Source organism: Gallus gallus, chromosome 1, assembly GCF_016699485.2.
Source record: "Gallus gallus isolate bGalGal1 chromosome 1, bGalGal1.mat.broiler.GRCg7b, whole genome shotgun sequence".
Classification (NCBI taxonomy): Eukaryota; Metazoa; Chordata; class Aves; order Galliformes; family Phasianidae; genus Gallus; species Gallus gallus.
Genome location: NC_052532.1, coordinates 68,635,981 through 68,658,244, shown reverse-complemented (window position 1 = coordinate 68,658,244; position 22,264 = coordinate 68,635,981). Strand labels below are relative to the sequence as shown.

General features: G+C 40.0%; 1 protein-coding gene across 4 annotated transcripts in view; it reads left to right on the top strand.

Moving 5' to 3' along the window:
* Positions 1 to 17,832, top strand: part of SCUBE1 (signal peptide, CUB domain and EGF like domain containing 1) — a 207,272-nt gene extending 189,440 nt beyond the window's left edge. For all 4 annotated transcript variants that reach the window (XM_015291284.3, XM_015291278.3, XM_015291272.4 and 1 more), the window contains 6 exons: positions 1,894 to 2,061; positions 2,946 to 3,107; positions 4,496 to 4,693; positions 8,593 to 8,745; positions 9,793 to 9,872; positions 11,033 to 17,832. In XM_015291284.3, coding sequence (XP_015146770.1) covers positions 1,894 to 2,061; positions 2,946 to 3,107; positions 4,496 to 4,693; positions 8,593 to 8,745; positions 9,793 to 9,872; positions 11,033 to 11,185 — 914 coding nt within the window. In that variant the 3' untranslated portion in view covers positions 11,186 to 17,832. The remainder of the gene's footprint in view (positions 1 to 1,893; positions 2,062 to 2,945; positions 3,108 to 4,495; positions 4,694 to 8,592; positions 8,746 to 9,792; positions 9,873 to 11,032) is intronic.
* Positions 17,833 to 22,264: the final 4,432 nt, after the last annotated feature.

Below are 22,264 nucleotides of genomic sequence, written 5' to 3'. Positions count from 1 at the left end.
AAGAGAACTGCAAAGTTCAGTTTGTAAATTTCTAAGTTGTTCAAGATATATCACTGTTAATTATTTTATCTACATTATTTCACTGCAGATTAGCAAAATCTAGTAGCTTTTTCTTTTTCTTAGAAAGAAATCTGTCCTATCTGCTTTCACAGTTCTGACTTTAAAACTTATCTATATAATTTACATTAATGCTTACTTAAAGGATATCTAGAGTGAGCACACAATGAATGACACTTGAGAAGTTGCCATTTTTTCTTCATTCAATGAATTAAAAAAAAGTCTAATGTCTCCAATCAAACATATGGTAGATTTTGCAGATACCCTGTATGCAGGAACTATCATTGAAAAAAAACTTGAAATGCCCATACATCTTCATTATGCTGACTTTTGTTTGAACAAAATCCAACAAGAATAGATTATCAGAGTTTAAAAAATGTTGATATAGTATACTGACCAAAGTAGCACAACAATTAGTAGGAAAAGGTTTCTTAATTTCACCTTTGGCAACAGCTCACTTCTGTATATATCCTCAGGTAAGGACTGAGATATATTAATGCGGAAAGCAGCAAGCATTTAGCAGGGTGAAAGCACAATGGTACCTCTTCTTTGAAAGGATATCTGTAAGCCACATTTCACACATTCTTAATTTTCACATCCAGACCCACATCCATTCGTTAACTACGTTCATGTTAAAGTCCAGCGACCAGTTGGACCAGACCAGGAGGATCAGTTTTGCTATAAAAATAAGTGCAGAACTGTCTTCAAATTAGCAGTGCCATGTCTCTGATGTCTACATCACATCAACCAACTTGTACTGTCATATTCCAGCCAGGTGGGATGGGAGCAAGACTAAATCCCAGAGATCCTGATTCCAGTGGTGTCTATAAGAGTTAGACTTCTGTAGGAACTTTTGCCTGAACTTTGCTTTTGCTCAGGATTTCTTATCCATCCTGGGTGCCAATTACCCAAGATTCTGGACACCCCCAACATTTCCCAGTGTCAGGGTTTATGAAAAACCCCAACCCCACCTGGAGCTCTCAAAAACCTGAAAAAAACTCTTCAGGTTTTCAAGCCAGTTTTTTCTGTCTGCTGTTCAGTTCTCAGGGAAAATGAATTACAAAGCATTGCTATTAGGCAACATTAGGGAACTAGGTGTTCACACATCTCAACATGCTGATCTCCCGGCTGGAGTGGTATGAAGATATGTAGTAACTCCATAATCTTGAAAAACTTGACATCTTGATTCTCAGATATGTTGTCAAAGAGTAAAGTACACTAGCTAGCAAGAACCAAGCCAAACAAATGCCTATCAGAAATTGTCTGTGGTTTTGAAACCACCTTGTATCTGTCAGTAGACTCATCAGCAAAGTGCTTTGCTTTTCACACATCACCACTTTCTGGCAGAAGAACGTCTGACAAGCAGTAGTTTTTGCAGCTGCCCAGGAAGCTGTTGGTGTCAGCTATTCTTCCAGACAGGATGCCGGACTGGTCCCATCCAGATAGGTACTATTTCCATACCTACAGAATGGAGATATTAAAAAAAAAAGCAATGCTTCAGAGATATGATACAGAGATTCATTTTTTTCCCTGCAGAGTACTTTGAAATTCTCAGGTGAAGGACTCAGTGAAAGTATTATAAAAACATCTTGATAGACCCTGTCTAAAAAAGAAGATTTAAAAAGCAACATAGGTAGCAAGGAGCTTATTAAGAGACTAGTTCTAATTGCTGATAGTTACAGGAATAATACAGATGCAAGTAAGATTAGAATTTGATCTGGAGCTGTCCTGTGGTTACTTTTTTAAGGTAAAAGAAACATGGCCAACTATGAGCTGTTTTTATATTCTGGCCAGAAAAGTAAGCTCACTAACACAGATGATCATTTACGTTTCTAGGGCAGTGTTCTCCTGGACACTATTCGTCAGATGGTTTTAAACCTTGTCGAGTCTGTCCTCTTGGTACGTATCAGCCTGAACCAGGAAGGACCCTCTGCTTTCCATGTGGTGGAGGGCTTGTGACCAAGTACGAAGGTGCTGTTTCTTTTCAAGACTGTGAAACCAAAGGTGAATTTCATGTCTTTCCATGATTCATTTTCCTGCTGCTTGCTCTTTTGTTTGTGAGCTTTGATACTAACAGACTTTGAAAGCCTCCAAAACAAACATAGTCACTGCATATAGGAACACTGTGTGTGATCAAATTAAATGTTCGGGCAATCTGTAAACTAGTCATGATCTCCCAAGGTTGTGGAGACTGAACAGGGTTTATTGTATTTGGAATTTACCACCGGCACTTATAGTGTTAGCTTTGCAACTGGGACATAAATCAGCTTCATTGCATGGCAAGAAACAAGCTGGCATCAGAGAATGATTTAGCCTTCCATTGCTGCCTGTTTTTATTTTCCAAATTAGAAAAAGTAAATAATAAAAAATTATATGAAGGTAAGGATTCTTTACGAATGGGCTGGGAAGCAACTGTAAGTATGGAACGTGCTGCATGTCCTGTAATGACAACTTCCAATGCAAACTTTGAAGAAGGAGACTGCCCAAACTTATTTTGGCTTACTTATTTGAATTACATGCGGATCCTGGCAAACATAGGAACTTCCCTCTTGCTATTGTGAAAGACAGTTTTGTTGTTGAGGCAGATATGTATCATCTTCCATTTTTTATTAGCTCATAGGAAGCCCCTGTATCAAATATAGTGAGAGGCATATGCAGCATGAGTTACTAGTTCATCAGTCTTCAGAAGAGCATTCTAGTTAGAAGGTCCTTTGTAATCGGAAATACTGTGAGCTAATGTCCTTTTTGCCTTTTATTGCCTACACATAAGTATAGCATAGTAAGTATATTGCAGTTTGGGGATCATAGGTTATGTCCAGAGCAGAGGGAAGATGTTTCTACAATGCAGATTGTTACTTTCTGAAAATAATATGGCTCATACTTTGCAGTTCATTGCTCTCCTGGACACTACTACAACTCCACAACGCACAGATGTATCCGATGCCCTGTAGGAACTTACCAGCCTGAGTTTGGTCAAAACTACTGCATCACCTGCCCTGGGAACACAAGTACGGATTTCGATGGCTCCACTAATGTTACGCACTGTAAAAGTAAGTTGCATTTATATTAGCTGTGAGGTGAAGCATGTCTTTGGTTCTGAACCGCAGCTTGAAGGTTCATTTGTCAGGTTGCACTCTTGTCATGTATTTCCCAGTTAGCATATATCTGTTGCCACATGGCACAGTAAAAACTGAAAGCAGTGAGAACAAAACCTGGAAAACTATCACTTGATGCATTTTATTGTTTTAGCGTTGAAGTAATTTCATAGAGTGCCAGCTACAAGTTAAAACTATTGTGCTTTCAAATTCCCAGCTCCTGGAAGTTTTGCAGTGATGCATATTTCTGTCTGTGCAGAGCACAATATCAGAATAACTGTTACTAGTCGTTATAAAATACTAGGAGATACGGTCATGCATACTGCAAATGCTGGACAATTGCTTATGACTGTGAGATCTTCTCATAGGCTTTTTTGCAGTACTCTGCCTTCTGTCTTAAATTACCATTTTAAACGTCTCCAAGGATTCCTGTGTAGTTGGATTCGATCTTTTGTGAATTCCTGTTTCTTTTAGACAATAGATTTTTTTCGTCCCTACCATGCAAATTTAAGAGAAGTTGTCTATAATAGTTAGGTAATGTCACGTCGAATATTCATGTGTACAGCTGCCATAAGTTTTTATTCCTATTAACTCATCATTTCTAATGTAATCTGAGTATATTAGTTATCCTTAAAGAATTTGAAGAAGTTTGATAATTTTCCAATAGAGTAAAACCACTTATGTCACTTTGCTGGCTTAGATATCTTCTGTTTTCAGTCCAGTTTCTGACCCTGCAGAATTTTTTGATTAAGCAAAATATTTAAATGTATATCTAGTTTTACACAGCTGCGTAGGCCTGGAAAGATCAAGTTAAATAACTTAATGAATCACATTTGTGGCAAACTCAATAGGAATTTTGAAAACTCAGAAAGTAAAACTTAAATGTATCAATTGAGATTCTTTAATAAGTTGTTTCATTTAAAACAAAGTAAATCTGTAATCAAGGTAAGGTTACCTATTAGGATCATCACACACATTCAGCTAAACCAGGTTAGAAAGTCAGAAAAGTTAGATGTCATCGTGGCCTCAGTGGTAACCACTGCGTGAGTGCCTCCACAATGGGATCCTGCTTACTTACCTGTTGGTTTCTTAATCAAGTATCAAAGCGGTCTGAATGGAGAGTCATCTTACACACTGGAGATTAAGGTCTTGCAAATCAGTTGCAATCAGCTCTGTAGGTTGACTATTGCTTTAAGGGCTTTCAGTGCTAAACAAAGAAGCAGCTGGAGAATATATCCATTTCTAAACCCATGAGAAGTTTAGGCTTGCTCTTGACAGATCTAGAAAAACAGCTCAAATTAGCTCATCAGCTAACACAAATGCTAATTTATGTTCCTGCACAGACCAGCACTGTGGAGGAGAACTTGGTGATTATACTGGCTATATCGAATCACCCAACTATCCTGGAGACTACCCAGCTAACGTTGAATGCATTTGGAATATAAATCCACCCCCAAAGAGGAGAATACTCATTGTTGTGCCTGAGATATTTCTCCCAATAGAAGATGAATGTGGTGATGTTTTAGTAATGAGAAAAAGTGGTAAGTTGTCAGACATGGGTTATATAAATATTTATTACAAACATTCTGAGTGGAAAGTTCATACTGAAGGGATGATTGTCCTCAGCTTTCAATGTTTTTAAAAGGACTGTTGAATGAACTGGCACAGCAAGTTAAAACAGAACACTGTACCAATAACAATTAACATATTAATTATTCAAGAGTCTTGGCTGAATCACAAAGCAGTTAATGGTCTTTTGTCTAGCCCAATTAACATGTGGGATAAATCACTGCCATTCTAGAGGTCAATGCAGTAATGCTAAGTTAGATTATGAGAGATATCTCCTGACATTTACACAAATTATTCTCTTACTTATCCTTTGTGAGTAAATGCTGCAATTATTGCTAAATCTTTGCTGTGGCACAGGGTAGGTACACCTGACACCTTCAAGAAATCCAAGTTTTCCCAACTTTATGTGGAGTGGGTATTGTATTCTTTCTTTGATTACTCCTGAAGCTAAGACACCATTATGATACACTTCTCATGAAGTCCTTTATAGGCATCCAGCTCCTACTGATCTGTTGTTAAATTTCCAAGAAGCACCAAACATGAAAGGCAATTGCTGATGTGGAGCTTTCTTTAAAACAGTGTATTTTACTTGATAAAATGGCATATTTCACTTGCTAAAACAATTTTTGTGACTTTTTTTTTTTTTTTTATCCTTGAGGACTTGTGTTGACAGCTCTATATATCAGATGAGTACTAAAAGAAACCTGTTCACTATAGATGAAATGAAAATATTTCTGTATAGATTTGTTTTTTAAAAGCAAAACAGTGTAGCAGAATAAATTAGTTGTCCTAATCCCAAACTGCTGTGGTTCCAGCAGTAACTAAAGCCAGGCAGATCAGGGAAATATTTGGCTTTCAGTTGAGAACCAACAGTAGTACCACAATATCGGCACTGAAAAATGAGGGGAGTTTTTCAGATACATGATTTGCAATTGCTATATGTTTGGCATCATATAAGTAGTTCTTAAAAATATTTATTATGTTTTATGAAGAGTCAGCTTCTAATGCTACAGTGGAAAAACTTATCGCAGTTCCAGAGTTACTGTTCGATCCCCTTACTTGTAGTTTAAAAAGGGACTCAACCACAATAGTTTGTATGAATAATACAGCATGTTCTCGCCAGCGTGGTTATGTTAAGCTAGGCTTCTCCCTGATACACACTTAGGCACACACAGGCAGATGTGGGCTGAGACAAGCTCCAGCTGTGTGGTAGTGTTTGCACAGAGCAGGTAAAAGCCATGCTCACAGTCCTCCAGTGGTTGTCATGAGTTTCTAGTTGCTGAGCATGCTCTGAATGTGTTCAGCCCAAGTTACATGGACAACGTGAACAGAAAGTGAGCAGGGTTGTGAAATTAATTCAGTAATCTGATAGCCTTGCTTGTCACCTTAACTCTGCACAATTGTGTATGGCTCCCAAACTATCAGCTCTATTTCAGTATAGATAAATGGTATATTCTTTGCAAACCTACAGCCAGGTGTTCTACATTGGTTGGTCCTGGTCCATTATGGTCCCAGTAAAAAAGCACTTAGTCTCTGTAAGATACCATTTTAAATGCTGTTTATTGGAGCTAACTCTGTAAGGAGAGAATAGTATAGATCTTTACATGGTAGGAGCCCTAAGTGGTGTAGTGTCAAATAGGCCTCTGATTCACACAGCATACTGGGCAAACCCTGTGCACAGAAGAGATTTTCCACTTTTCATCATTCAGCTATTATGGGATTTTCTTATGAGACCAAATGAAGTGCATCCCAGGGTCCTGAAGAATCTGGTTTATGTGATTGCCAAGCCACTCTCTGTCATATTTGAAAAGTCATGGCTGTCAGGCAAAGTCCCTGCTAACTGGGAAAAGGGAAATATCACTTTGAAGGTTAACATCTTTTGTATGAAAGGAAGACATGAGGAACTACAGACCAGTGAGTCTCACCTCAGTACCTGGGAAGATCGTGGAGTAGATCCTCCTGGAAGAGTTGTTAAGGCACATGCAAGATGGGGAAAGGATCTGAGACGGCCAGCATGGCTTCACCAAGGGCAAATCTGGTGACATTGCATGATGGAGTGACAGCATCAGTCACTCCTTCAAAGGAAGGGCAGCTGATGTCATCTGCTTGGATTTGCGCAAGGCCTCCGATGTGGTCCAACACCACATCCTTATCTCTAGATTGGAGAAATAGGGATTGAAGGGTGGTCTATTCAGTGGATAAATTGGTTGGATTGAACAGCCAGAGAGTTGTGGTAAATGGCCCTATGTCCTGGTGGAAGTTGGTCATAATATTGTCCCCCAGGGATCTGTCTTCAGACCAGTGCTCTTCTACAACTTTATCAATGACATAGACAGTGGGGTCAAGATCACTCTCAGCAAGTTTGTTTTTTATGACACCAAGCTGAGTAATGCAGTTGACACAACAGAAAGAAGGGATGCCATCCAGACGGACCTGTACAGGCTTGAAAAGTTGGCCCACATGAACCTAATGAGGTTCAACAAGGCCAAGTGCAAGGTGTTGCACTTAGGTCAGGGCAATACCAGGAGTGTGTACTGACTGGGAGAAGAATGCATTGAGAACAACCCTGCAAAGAAGGACTTGAGGGTCTTGGTGGACAAAAACTGGACATGAGCCAGCAGTGTGCACTTGTTGCACAGAAGGCCTACTGTATCCTGAACTGCATCAAAAGAGGGGTGGCCAGCAGAGTATGGGAGGTGATTGTCGCCCTCTACTCTGCACCTTGTAAGGCCTCATCTGGAGTACTGTGTCCACATCTGGGGCCTCCAGCACAAGAAAGATGTAGAGCTGTTAGGGTTCAGAATAGAGCCACAAAGATGCTCCAAGGGCTGGAGCACCTCTTCTCTGAAGAAAGGCTGTGAGAGGTGGGCTTGTTTAGCTTGTAGAGGAGAAGGCTCTATGGAAAACTCATTGCAGCCGTCCAGTACATAAGAGGAACTTATAAGCAGGAGAGGCACTGACTTTATACAGTCTGATAGTGATAGGACAAGGTAGAATGGCTTGAAAATCAGAGAAGGGAGATTTAGGCTAGATGTTAGGAAGAAATTCTTTACTCAGAGTGTGGTGAGGCACTGGAACAGGTTGCCCAGAGAAGCTGCGGATGAGCCATCCCTGGAGGCATTCAAGACCAGGCTGGATGGGGCCCTGGGCAGCCTGATCCAGTGGGTGGCAACCCCCTCCATGGCAAGGGGATTGGAACAAGATCTTCAAGGTCCCTTCCAACCTAAGCTATTTATCTTATGTTCTGTGATCCATGAAACAACTTATCATGTCTACTGTCAAACAAAAACAACATTCTTATGAGAACTTAGTGCTGCACTGTTAGATAAAGGCAAGGCCAGGCACGGGGTGTGATCGTCTGTGCCAAGTGAGAACTGCCTGTAGGCTCCCCTTCTTCCTGTGCTCTGGCTGAGGTGTTCCTGTAGCACAGCACTGGCCTGGGCACACTCACATTAACTCTTCTTCAGAGGGTAACTGCTTATTGCTATCAGGTTAACTCCCCAAACTGGGAATTCTTGGAGCTGCTTATCACATCTACCTGGGGTGCAGCTGACTTGTTCTGGTCTAGCCAGGATCAGTAGTACACAGAGTGAGTAATATTGATACTAATTTTGTAAATGTTAGAAATGAACTTGTCTTGAGACAGCGGAGAAGGATTCTTATTACCTTTGTTGAAAAAATTCCATCTTTTCTTAGGCAGAGAAAAGAATACATGCCTTCTGTCACAAACAAAACAAAACAAAAACTTAAGCTTTCAGGTATATGTAAACTGAGAAGTGTTTTGTCAATTTGACATTTCTGACCTTGAAATTAGGAAGAGCACAGAAAGTTATTTTATCTTTATAAAATGTATTTATTTAATATTTCCTAGCTTCTCCTACTTCAATTACTACATATGAAACGTGTCAGACTTATGAGAGACCTATTGCATTTACTTCAAGATCAAGGAAGCTATGGATTCAGTTCAAGTCAAATGAAGGCAACAGTGGCAAAGGATTTCAAGTCCCTTATGTGACTTATGATGGTGAGAGTGGGATTGTTTTCCATCTTTGTGTTGTATCTGAAATGCAGAACACTGGCCTTCAGAATCTCTCCTTCATGTGATGACAGGGAGAGAAGAATGAGGACAAAACTTCATGTAACTTTTTCTGCCCATGACTTTCAAATTCTTTACAACTGGTTTAAAATGATACCTAATTTTATATTTATTTCTTTTCCTAATGTTTGAAAGACAGGTGGCAAGTTACACAGAATTCTTTAAACTTACAGAGAATTCAGTGAGACTCTCTTTAATGGTCATTTATCATATGCGTAATCAGAAAACTATTAAGGGCTGTACATTTCAGGAAGCCCCTTCATCGAGCCCTACTGATAATCAACACAGTCATGAAAAGTATAAATTAATAAAATCACGAGTTCAACAGAGAGAAGCAATGATGCGAAAGGAAATACCCTTTAAGTAGCCACTTCCATAAATCCAACACGTTTTAGACCATTGTGGCTCATCATATAGAAATATGCATTAAACTGTATATCTTGGACTTTGGGATGATTTCTTTTTTAACAAAATTAAGACTTTTTTATGACACCTTTGGCAGCTGTTAGCCCACTTCTTTTCCAATTAGCAGTGCAGTTTTGTGGTAGACAAGAAAATCGGTAGTAAGCTGGTGATCAGTGTTCATTCGATAATCAAAATGAGAGCTGTTCAGAACAGAAAACAGGGATCTGTTCCTGTCTGTGTTGTATGATGCCTTTGACAGTTATTTCATATCTGTGGTCTTGTTTCTTCGTTCATAAAATGTAGATAATAAAGCACTGTTATGTGGAGGGAGTAGCTTTCTGAGGGTAAGTCAATATTTACATAGAGAATTGAAAGTTACCCTTCAGTACAGAATTCTGCATTTTACTGTGATTAGATTAGACCACAGCAGGAAGAGTCACTGAATAATGGACTGGATACTAAATTTCTCATCTTTGTCTCCAAGAGGAAGTCTAGATAATGAGTGCCTATCTGGCTGTTATCCTCCCAAAGGATGTCACAAACAGTCACTCACTGATCTTTATTTTTTAGAGGATTACCAACAGCTAATAGAAGATATTGTTCGAGATGGACGATTATATGCATCAGAAAATCATCAAGAAATTCTAAAGGTACAAAAATTCTTCTTTATCTGAGGCTAACCAAGGATTCCTTTTACTAAATGTTTTTCCAAGGTAGCTCTCATTACCCTCATAGGATTGTAATATTTAAATCTCCACTGTGATGCCAAATTAGATTCTCTCTTTTCAGTGCTTTATGCTGGTATTTGAAGTTAAAACAAAATCAGTAGCTCAGTTGGGCTAAGCACACATCTACATCCTTTGCTGAAGCAAGAACTAAATGAAACGTATGCTAACGTGATTGTATGTTATAAAAATGAATAACCTGTTGTTCAAAGAGTCTTCTTCAGCCTCAGTGTGGAATATGTTTAAATTAGTTTTTTAAGCAATAAATTAGAATTTCCTGTGCATTAAAAATCTGTCTACCTAAACTACTGTCCTGCCTTAACAAGATATAACCGTAATGTAGCATTGTAGGCTGTTCATGAAAGGATTTTCATAAGGCAAGATAAATGGTTTTCAAAAGGAGAGAACTGTGGAGAAAGGCTGCTGTGTTGCCACATATAACACCTAATTAATTTAAACCTAAATATATATCTATGTAAAGTTGCTCAGAAAGCAAATTTTAACCTGCTAAATGTAAGGCTTAGAGCCAGCTCTTCTGGCTGTCTCTTTCTCAGCCCTGTGAGTATTCACTCACTGGATCTTTGAGGTCACTCAGGTTTCAGGCACAGGCTCAGCTGATTCCCTGAAACAAGGCTTTACCAAAATACAGGAGGGGGTCCTTAAAGAGCTCATTGTTGCTGAAGACCAGCCTTCTTTCTATCTTGTGGAAGGAAGGTCCTGAGCAACAGCATTAAAGAGGCTGGAAGGGCCAACAGAGGCAGCTTGCCATGCTAATGCCTAACTTCTACAGCCAGTTTGTGGTTAACCCAACTGCTGCTCTCTCAATTCAGTATCTTCCAGGAACAGAAATTGCAGAGGAAAAAAAAAAAGGGGGAGGGGGGGGGAACCTGAAAACACATTAGACAAATTCAAAATTCATCAGTATAAAACCCCACACCAACATGGAGCAGTTTCCTTACGCTGCTTTACCCAGAACCAAGTTCTACAAACAGAAAAAAGCTGATTGTTGTTCTATAATTATGACAGATGAGCATAAACTAAATCCCAACAGTACTTTTATATAATATGTATGTTGTCTCCCACAGGACAAGAAACTGATTAAAGCTCTCTTTGACGTACTGGCACATCCACAAAACTACTTCAAGTACACAGCACAAGAGTCAAAAGAGATGTTTCCAAGATCATTTATAAAGCTATTGCGATCAAAAGTTTCCAGATTTCTACGACCGTATAAATAGTGGTATTCAGTCTGAGGTTATTTTGCATTCCTGTTGAATATTGTCTTTCCTCCGTAGTAGAAACATTCGATAATTTAAAGGCTCTTTTCTGCAGTCTTTATTTTCAATTGTATATTGAAGAATACCTATAATGTTTTATACTCATTAAACACCAGTGTTCTGAGTGGGATTTTTACTACAGAAAAAAATGTTCTGGATCCTTGAGTGCATCTATTTGAAGATCCAACTTTGTGTCTGCACTTGTGTATCTTCACTTCCCATTTGAAACTACGTTATGTAAAAATATTCTTTCTACTTCTTTTTATTTTCCATCAAAAATAATTTTCTACAAAGCAAAGAAGGCATCTGTTCAAACCTCATGAAACTACCTACCAATAGGTTCTGTTGTAGTAAGAGGTATGTAGTATGAATAAGATTCGGGTTTTGAATTGCACTTGAAGTTTAGAAGAAAACGAAACATCTAAATTTTGTTACTTCTCATTTATGGCTTAGTGGAACCTCTGACCAAGTAGGAATCAAAGGGGAAGAAAAAGGAGTAAAAAAAATAATAATAATAATCAGATGTATAATTTTGTTTTATGAATTCTGCACAATTGAGTCCCGAGTGCTTATGTTTTCGTCTGTCCTCTTCTAAACTTCTTCAGAGGTTTACCACTGTACGTTACTGCATTGAAATGGATTGAGCTATGGAATTCTATCCATCAGTTGGTCCCTTTGGAGGCAGTTACAATAGAACAGATGAGAAAGGAGCAACACCAACAAAAGCGGTAGTCTGTTTTTCTTTCCGTTAATAGAGCATCTAAATGAGTACAATATATAAATATATAAATATATACTTCTATTTGTGGGTACATTAGTAATGTTATCTTTAGTTACTGTAAATATTATTCATGCTTAAATCTTTACTCCCACACACACTATTTACTTATATCTATTTGTAACTTTGCTTAGATGATCAAATGACTTCTCCAAGTGCTTGTCACTTCTATTAACACAAACCCTTCTGGAGTTTTGTAACATGGGATAATGGTTTACTTTTGGGCATTCTCTTTTAACGCATTATTCCAAGAAAAATAGCATCAGTTCAGATGTGACTGCTGTCCAGGAAGGGGGCAGTTATTGTCTCTTCTTTGGGCACCTCACTCAGCAGACCAACAGTTACACCTTGAGGACAGGACACCTGTGAAGAGCTCACCAAAGAGGATTTTTTTTTTAGATCAGCCATCTCTCAAATGCTGGGGACATACCTCTGCCACGGGCCCAAACTGCACAGGAACAGTGCAGGAACACAGTTTTGCAGCCCAGTTTGATGGGTTGGAGGATGGGTACTGCAATCAGAGACTTGGAGCCACTGTGCCCATCAACTGCTGGGACTATACAGTCTGTAAGAGAACATTAACCTTGTGGTCAGGTCCTCTTCACAGTGTGACGGGTACCTGGGGTCTGAGATGATGATAAATCCCATGTTTCTTCCTATTTTCTGGCACAAGGGCTAATTTCACAGAATCACAGAATTCAGTGAGAGAGTAGCTATTTTTATTGGCATTTCAGCGTCTTTATTTTTAAGTCCCTTCCTCTTTTGTATCATTTCCCTTCTGATCCCACAAGATTATGATGTACATAAATTAACCATCATGCCAACATCCTTTCAGAAAGACACATGTAACAGCTTTTTGGGTCTTTTGGTATTTTTTTTTTTAATATATCTATCTTGTAGTTTAAAATACCCTTGGATGCTCTCAAAGAAAGCATCAAGGGTGGATAAGGCCAACTCCTTGTACTTCTTACACTTTTTTTGTCCGAGCAAGTGCTGTTTAAATTTACAAAGTTGTTCTCTGTTGGCTTTGAGTGGTTGGCGATTTCATTTCTAAGAGACACATTAAATATTCAGTTGTGTTTTTCTACTTGGCCATCTTGTATTTCTACTTGCCTTCTTTCCTTCTCTGTTGAAGACCATCATATTTTTCTTTCTGTGCCTGAGCAGTTTCAGCTTAGTCTAATTCATCTTTTTTCATGTGTGGATTGTAGGTCTTTGAATAACATTCTCTTTAATCTCTATGTATTTATATATTTACCTTTGATTCCAAATGTAACATCTCCATAAAAGTCAGAAACGTCCTCTTTTAAAGGCTGTTATTTTTTATTAGTATTATTTTTTGATGAGGATGTTGCAATTGCTTTTCTTAAATGTTCATGATGGATTACTAAAGGTGGATATTTGAAGGAGTCCGTGTCAGTACCAGATTCAGTGCATGCCCAGAATGAAAGAAGTTATGTGTATGTTTTTCCCTTAACAGAAGTAATTTGTAGAAAAAAATATAAATCCTAGAAGTAATAAAAATCTTTTTAGATAATCATGCATAAGGCCATAGCGAAGAAACTATTTCAACCAAACAGTACCTCAAAGTGTGATATCCAGATATCCAGATATCCTGATAGCCAAGGTCTATCCAGAATGATTAGAACTGGTCAGGTTTTAAGACATGCTGCTGAAAGATACTTGGGAATTGTTTGGAATTCTAACCAAAGATCACTGAATCTATGAAGAAGAGTAACTTCTTCATTTGCTGAACAATGAACAGTGATCTGTAGTATTGTTGGCTTCAGTAAGTGAGCTTTGGAAACCTGATACTGTGCACTGAGTTTTGTAAAATCCCTGCTAAACTTCTGCTTAGCAACTCACAATTGTAGACATAATGCCACAGTTGTCATGCAGGACAAGCTTCCTCTTTAGAAAAGAGCTGAAGGTAGTTGCCTTAAAAGTCTATAGGCTACTGGCAGTACCGTAACGTTTTCCACGAGGAATCCAGTGCCAGATAGAGACTGTGGCAAAGACTTGTCTCGGTAATGGCCACTGTTACTGGGACCTTGGTACAGTTGTGGGAGGTGAATACGTAAAGGACTGTCTGCAGTTTGCTCTGGTACAACTCTGGCTGACTTTCAACCACATTAGACAAATGTTGCATTTCGTCTGGTTCAGGCAGCCTCAGAGGTGCACGTTAGCTCATGCTCCCCGGAGCCGTGGCAGGGCAGGGACTCCACAGTCAGGACAGGGCTCTCAGTGACTTCTGAAGCAAATGCAGACTTTGTGTTGCTGTGGAAGAAAGAACAATTTGGCTTTCAAAAGTATACAGTGACATGCCTGTGGATATATAGGAGTTTCATAGGCGATATATTTAGAAAACGAGCCAAGTTTGAATGCTTGCAGCTCTGCATAGAAAAGCCATTGGATGTGCAAATTTCTCATGCAAAAAGTAATGACAAGTGGTATGTCTGAACCAATTTCAGCTGATTTTTATGACAGCGTATATTTTTTACATGAGCTCTAAAAGTAAGAAATGTTTTGACAAATGTCATCTAAAAATATCCTACTAATTTCAGAAGGGCATAAGGGTTTTTCATATTTGACAGTTACAGAAACTGGTATTCACCAAACAGAAGGTGAGCTGAGCTCTTCTTTTGTTAATATCATGTAGAATGTTTTCACTCTGCAGAGTGAAAGCCAGAGAGCATATTGTTACTATGCAATAACAAGGAATGACTTAGACAAAGTTGGGAATCAAAAAAACATACCAGGAGGAATATTGCCTACTTGAAGAAAAAGCTTCATGAAATGAATTGGCACATGGCAGAATAGCAAATTTTGGCTTTCAGCCTAAATGTGAAATATTGCATTTAAACACATTTGATAAATACAGGCCTGTATCTACTGCCACAAATGTCATGTTGTGTACAGGCCATGTGCAACAACCTGTTTGTGTCACTGCAGGAAGGCTGAAGAAGTATCCATTTGCGATTACACAATTCCACAGCACAAACAAACCAAGCTCCTTATTTTCAATTTGCAAACGCCTGTACACTTAAAAGCTGCCCCTGTAGCACTTAACATTTTAAGCCTCTCCTGCTTTAAGTACTGCACTTATTTTTAGTGAGGTGACGATGAATCTTACCTAGGCATTCTCATCAAATGACAGCCTGCACACCTGCTGTAATCCAGGAGATTGCAACAATCAGAAATTGCTAATCAAGCCCTAAGTCATGCCTTGAAAGTGCTTGTTAGAGATTGCTGTGGGAAGGGTGTTCCCGTGTGTCATTTGAGTACAGGAAGCACCAGGATTCTCTGCTCAGTAGAAGATTGCCACCTGTATCTTGCCTGCGACAGCAAGATTTATTCTGCCTGAAGATTTAGGTCACCGAAACTGGACTGAAAGAAGACTTCAGTAACTTTCAGCCCATTTTCCTGCCTACTTTCCTTCCTCATTATTTAGTAGGATTTTACCTAATGACCAACTTTTCATAAGAAATTTATTTTCTTATGCTTCCTCCATACAGCAAAGTTAAACCACGGTGTCAGATGTACTGAAGACTTAGACTGATCCTTCCTACGCATCAGTTTTATATTAGTTTTAAGTAGGCTTGTCCTAGTAAGTTCATTTTAATTTACTTTAGTTTTAGGCTAGCTCAAATAAAGATGTATTTGGCTGCAGAGTTTTCAAAGGCTGCATTTTGATCTGCCAGATGGTTTTGAAGGAGCAGAGCTCAGCTGTAGTTCTCCATCTATACGTAGGAAGAACAGATGATGCCACATGAACAAGAAACATGCTTCCATGCATTAAACATTCAAATAAGAAAGTTGACCCCCCACTCCAGGCCCCTTTGTTAGTGTGCCCAACAGATTCAAATTTGTCAGATTAGTCCTGTCTGTTGTAATATATATCTACTATCCAGTTCTAATCTTCAGGAGCTAAAGCGGTGGTAGGATTCTTCTAAGGAACTACTGCCTGGTCTTGGACAGCAAAACCTAACTGGCCTGTGAGAGTACTTGTGTCTGGACCCTAAATACTTTTGAGTGCTCTTAGAAAAAGAACTGGAGTGAAACATTCGATAACTAAATTCAGTGGCAAATTTCTCAGCCAACTCAAGGGTCTGGATTTTCCATTCTCTGCATGGTGGGAGTGAGCACCTTGCTGTTGTGCGTACCTGTGTCATGATTTTCAGTAGTTGCATTTTTTTTTTCTATAGTTTAAAACCACTGTTTGACAGGAATGGTAGTGATTGGAGAAGTTCTATAGACTCTCAATGCTTTGAGACGTTAATGAAATAGTTTTCTAGGATGAGAGACTGTCGTAAGCACTTGCGGAAAGGAAAAAAAAGACTTCTGTCTCCCATAAGAATGTATGGAATTCTGTAAGGTAGTAGAAACGTATTCCTCAGTATTCAACTGCAGTTTGGAGAAAAGTCTCATGTTTTGTCATAACACTTTTCATCTGACTAGAAACAAACTGGGAAATAAACTCTTAGGGAAAAAATACGTTATCTCAGTACCTGAATATGTACAATTCCCGTTTGTTATTTCATTTATTTATTGTTTCATCACTAAACTTTTAATCTATAAAGTTTAATATGTAATATACAAGAGTAAAATGTACAGAAGTACCTGTAGATGTAATAATTTAAACCACCTGTATTCAGAAAGCAGAGATAACAAGTTTAAAGATATACAGACAATTGCAATTCAACTTTAGCTGAATTTCTCGGTGTCTAGGAAAAGAAGTGGCTTTGCTTAAGTGAATTTTAATGATTGTGAAAATACCTTTTTTTTAGTTTGTTCTTGTTCCTTTTTTTAATTAAATTTATTTTGTAAATATTGTTTTCTATGTTTTCTACCTTAGAAAGGCCACTAATTCGCATTGGCAGCAGCAGATAGTCAACAGGTCATTAAAAAGGTACTTACAGGGCACTGATGGGCACGTGGTCAGTAGTCAGATTCATTCTGCTGGATGACTGCGCCTGTTGTTTCTGCAGCCACACGGGTGTCACGGGAAGAGTTTTCTGGGACAGCTTAACCTGCTAGTTTTCACTGAATTGACTATGAAGTGTCATTCGGAAGTGCTTACCATTTTCAAAACATATAAAGAGTATGTATTTTAAAGTTAGTGCTAGTTCTTACTAGAATGAGAAACAACACAAAATTCGGGAAAAAAAGGGGAATTCAGAAATTATGCCCCAGTATAGCACAAAGATAAGGAAAGGCGTGGTGTCTCTGCACTGTAGGTAGCCGTGGAAGTGATAAATGCACATACTGGATCAGATCATAGAGCCTTTTCTAGGCAAAACTGCCACTGAGATCTGTGGGAGTTTTACCTGCATTAGGTTCACCGTGATCTTATCCATTGCCTATTAAATAGGAATTTCTGGTAGACTAGATCTTGGGAAAAATACCCAGATATGTAATATTGGTTACTGTACCAATTGGCTAAGTCTGAATAGTGGGCATGAGTGACATTTTGAACGAAACCCTTGTAGATGCTGCTGGGACTTCTAAGCTTTATTATCGATGTAAATTATGTACAAACAGCTATTTCCATATGAAATGTATCATGGTAGTTTAGAGCAAAGATAGTGAATAACTGTACAAAATTTGATACTTAGAAAATAAAATACTGTGATCTAAGCTTTACCAATATTTTAAAAATACTGTCAGATTCGTAGTAGAAAATGTTGTTGTAAATGTACCTTATAAGAAAATACACTTCCTTTTACCTCTGTATATTAATAGCTTTGTTTTCTATGTCAAAGCTCAAAACGAAGCATGTAATAAAACTTTTGTTAAAATCACTTTCATAATAAACATAAAATGGAATGGATATCTTTGCTGCCGTTTGTTCATAGATACACATGTAAGGCTCAACACGCCAGTGTAAAGGAGATAAGAATCAGAAGACAAATCATCTTCTTGATAACATCTGTATTTTTAAATCTAGTTTGCATCTTCAGGCAGCAGAGAGCATTTTCTTTCTTGTCAAACAACAAGCTCAGTGCTGGAACATTGAGTCGTGGACAGACCGAAGTGACGTGTCAACTGATTCCCCTCAGGACTTTTAACAATTTCTTAAAATAGTTCTTATGTAACTCTGTTTATCTCATTCAGGTGGAAGGAAGCTCTCTTCAGATGGTGGCCTGATGGGCTCTCACCATCACAAGCTGCTGATGAGAGCAGTGACCTCCAAACTTAAGCTGCCTTTCTCTCTGAGGTCTGCGTAGAGAGGAAACCATGCTTGCATCCAAAACATGGATTTAAGGAGAGATCAAGAGTGTATTTACCCCCTCTAGCCCTGCTGTAGAAAAACTGCATTTGCACAAATCCTCCTCCTCCTGACTTTTTAATAATTACAGATAAGCAATCCATGATTTGTTTGATCTAAAACTGGATGTTGATGGACCGAATAGAACGTAGAGCATCCGCAGTGACATCACTAGCTTTGTTAAATATGATTTAAATCATCTTTTGCAGTCCAACAAATGCAAGCTGTCACTGAAGCATGCTGGACCAGACAAAAATCGCAGATGCTAATAAGTCAGTTGATGAAAGGCGAGGTTTGTCACTCAGCAGAGCTTGTTAACAGATCAGTGCTATCTGCAGAACATTGTTAGTGGTGCGGCAGCCTATGTGGGGCAGTCAGGAGACCTGACACACCACCATGGTGCATGGTGTTCTACTGATACTCTCATTGAAGTAGATTATCTTGTTAATGGAAGCATTTATCGTGTGATAATATATACATTGTATGTGACATAAATAGTATGACTGATGACTATTGGTGTCACTGTGACAGCTTGAAAAGGCACAAAGAGACAGTTACATTCTGATTGGCTGCACAAATCATTTACTGCTTTTTTCAGCTAATAGCAGTCAATTTAGGTAATAATGGCAATCATTCTAATTATACACACCAAGAAGACAGAGCATCACTTCTATCAGACTACAGACGACGGTGCCTCATGATGGAACACGTGAGATGGTGCTCAGCTGTCTTTATTTGCTTCAGATCTTTGACTGAGTAATATGAAAAGTCAGCTCCTATCAAAGACAGAAGACTTGAACCCAGAAGTTCCTCAAGGTCATCACAAGTCAAATTAATTACTGGTAATGAAGTACCTGTGTACAAAGGTAAAAGCCAGTTCCGCAGTCGTGACAATGTGCATTTGAGTACAAGATTCTGAAATAAGCACTGCCTGGTAAGATTCGCATTGTTATGCAGATCTCAGACCTTGCTGTGACTTCCCATCAAGCTCAACACAGCATAATTTTGACACAGCCTGATGAATGGCACTCTGGAGTGACCCAGCAGGTAAATGAAGGCAGACTTAGCATAGACTTACTTTCCTCTTTATTCAGCCACCAATCATGGCTGACTCAGAAGGGGTCTCCCCTGTACAATCCTGGAGGACTTTCCAGAGATATTTCCCTGTCAGAGCAAGTTTTCTTTCTTTCTCTGTTTCATGGAGCCATATCCGAGCTCCTACAGCACATGAAGCTAACATGGGTTGCAGTCTGCTTTCTCCTGCTACTGTTGCTGCCTAACAGCCCAACAAATTTCTTTCTATCATATTGCTAGGTGAGCTATAGGGATTCTCTCCTTCTAAGTAGCTACAGACTAGTTTGGCTACAAATGTTGCTGTGTTTAGGAAAAGCGGTGAGGAGAGGAGAGGAGAGGAGAGGAGAGGAGAGGAGAGGAGAGGAGAGGAGAGGAGAGGAGAGGAGAGGAGAGGAGAGGAGAGGAGAAGAAGCAATTAAATGCATACTACACTAGACAAAACATGCACATGGGCATTTATTTAGTAGCTAATTTGGCTACTACAGGACAGAATTTAAATGAGGTTGTAGCAGGCAGGTCATGGGGACTGCTGTGTCCAAGTGACACCATAGCTGCTTGGGTTGGACCCCTGCAGATAATGCTGGAAAGTTGGATCCTACTACTTCAGACTGGGGTAAAATTAGTAAGGTCAGTTTTGGGGGTTTTTTTTGTCTCCCTGATTCTTTGTAAACACGCAAAACACCCTGTCAAATTCAACAAGCACTTTGCCTGAGTAAGGGCTGCATTGTTCAGGTGCCGCAAATTAGTCACTCTTCTAAGAAAAAAATCAGAATAATATTCTGAGGTAACTTTTACTTTACAGATATTATCAGCAAATACCTGCTTTTGTAATGAGAAACAGCAGGGCTACTGCTCTGGCATCACAAGCAATTGGTGATGTGGGGTTGGAATGCTTGCTCCTGAAAGCCTTGTTGTGCAGCCCTGCAGCTGAGGTGGTGATGTGAAATGGGCAAGTGCTGAACTCCGGTCCCTGCTGCAGGAAATAGATACACTCCTGGTGGAAAAACAGCAGAACAGGCTGAGCTGCAGGCAAATAAAACCTTATTAGATAAAGTAAGGGGGTAAATACAATTTACTGTTGCTTCCACATCTCAGAGTCTCACTGCTCTTAATCCCAGTGATTCTGACTGCATTTTATTATTACCTAGAGTTCACCAGCAACAGTTTTGACCTGCCTGACCTGCACCCAAACAGCTTGGAACCACAGACAGATGGCTAGTGGCCAGAAGTCCTGCCCAAAGTGAGGTGGAGGTGCAAACAGGCAGTGAGAAAGCACCTGCCTGCACTTGGCAAAAACAAGGTTATGTAAATCTCTTAGGACAGGATCACATTGCCCCCAGACAAGGCATGCCCAGTGCAACTCTACTGAACAAGGAAATGAAAAGATATCCTCTTACTGGATCTGCTTAAGGAAAAAACAGGTCTTGTGACTTAGTATACATGATACAGGCTGTGCAAGAGGGTGTGTGCATGCATAATACACATCCTGTAGTAAGCCTATGGCACAGTAATAGCTGAGGGAAGGATGGCTCTGTAGCAATCAAGATCCCCATGAGGGCTGTGAGCAGTCCAGTTCCTGTGTTTTATAATGCCAGGATGAGATCTCCACCACAGACATCCTTTCTCAAAACTACAATGTTAGCAGAAATATCCACAAACTTAGAGACATGTAGCAGGAACCCAGTTAAGGCAGCTGGTTTTTGACATCCTGCTGCTCAGTCAGGCAGGTCTGCTTAGTGATGTGCTGGGAACATGTGGGGGAGCACAGCACATGGTGGGGTGGACTGGGGAAGATTGGCCTGTGTCTACTATTCAGATACTCAGCCTGGGGATTGTGCTAGAACAGCAGTGTATGGTTACAGCGTGCAGGCTCTGCTTCTTCACCACTTCTTTAAACTCTCAGCACCTGACCGAGGTACCACAACTCTAACACAGACACCTGCCTCCTGATAACTGATTATGTGGAGAGAGGACTGCTGTGCTAGATACTCTATATCACACATCAGTCCAGCAACGCAAGACGAGCAGTGAGCAATTTCTTCAACATGACACAGAATCACAGAATAGCCTGGGTTGAAAAGGACTACAATGATCATCAAGTTTCAACCCCCCTGCTGTGTGCAGGGTTGCCAACCACTAGACCAGGCTGCCCAGAGCCACATCCAGCCTGGTGCTGAATGCCTTCAGGGATGGGGCATCCACAACCTCCTTGGGCAACCTGTTCCAGCGCGTCACCACCCTCTGTGTGAAAAACTTCCTCCTAATATCCAACCGAAACCTCCCCTGTCTCAGTTTAAAACCATTCCCCCTTGCCCTATCACTATCCACCCTTGTAAACAGCAGCTCCCCTTCCTGTTTATACACTCCCTTCAAGTACTGGAAGGCCACAGTGAGGTCTCCCCAGAGCCTTCTCTTCTCCAAGATAAACAAGCCCAGTTCCCTCAACCTTTCCTCATAGGAGAGGTGCTCCAGCCCTTTGATCATCTTAGTGGCCCTCCTCTGGACCCGCTCCACATCCTTCCTGTAGTGTGGGCCCCAGGCCTGGATGCGGTTCTCCAGATGGGGCCTCACAAGAGCTGAGTAGAGGGGGACAATCACCTCCCTCTCCCTGCTGACCACCCCTTTTTTAATGCAGCCCAGAACATAGTTGGGCTTCTGGGCTGCAAGTGCACACTGCTGGCTCATGTCCAGATTCTCGTCTACCAGGACTCCCAAGTCCTTCTCCGCAAGGCTGCTCTCAAGATCTTCCCCCCAGTTTGTATAAGTACCTGGGACTGCCCCAACCCAAGTGCAGCACCCTGCATTTGGCCTTATTGAACCTCATTAGGTTCTCATGGGCCCACTTCTCCAGCCAGTCCAGGTCCCTCTGGATGGCTTCCTTTCCTTCCAACGTATCAACTGCACGACTCAGCTTGGTGTC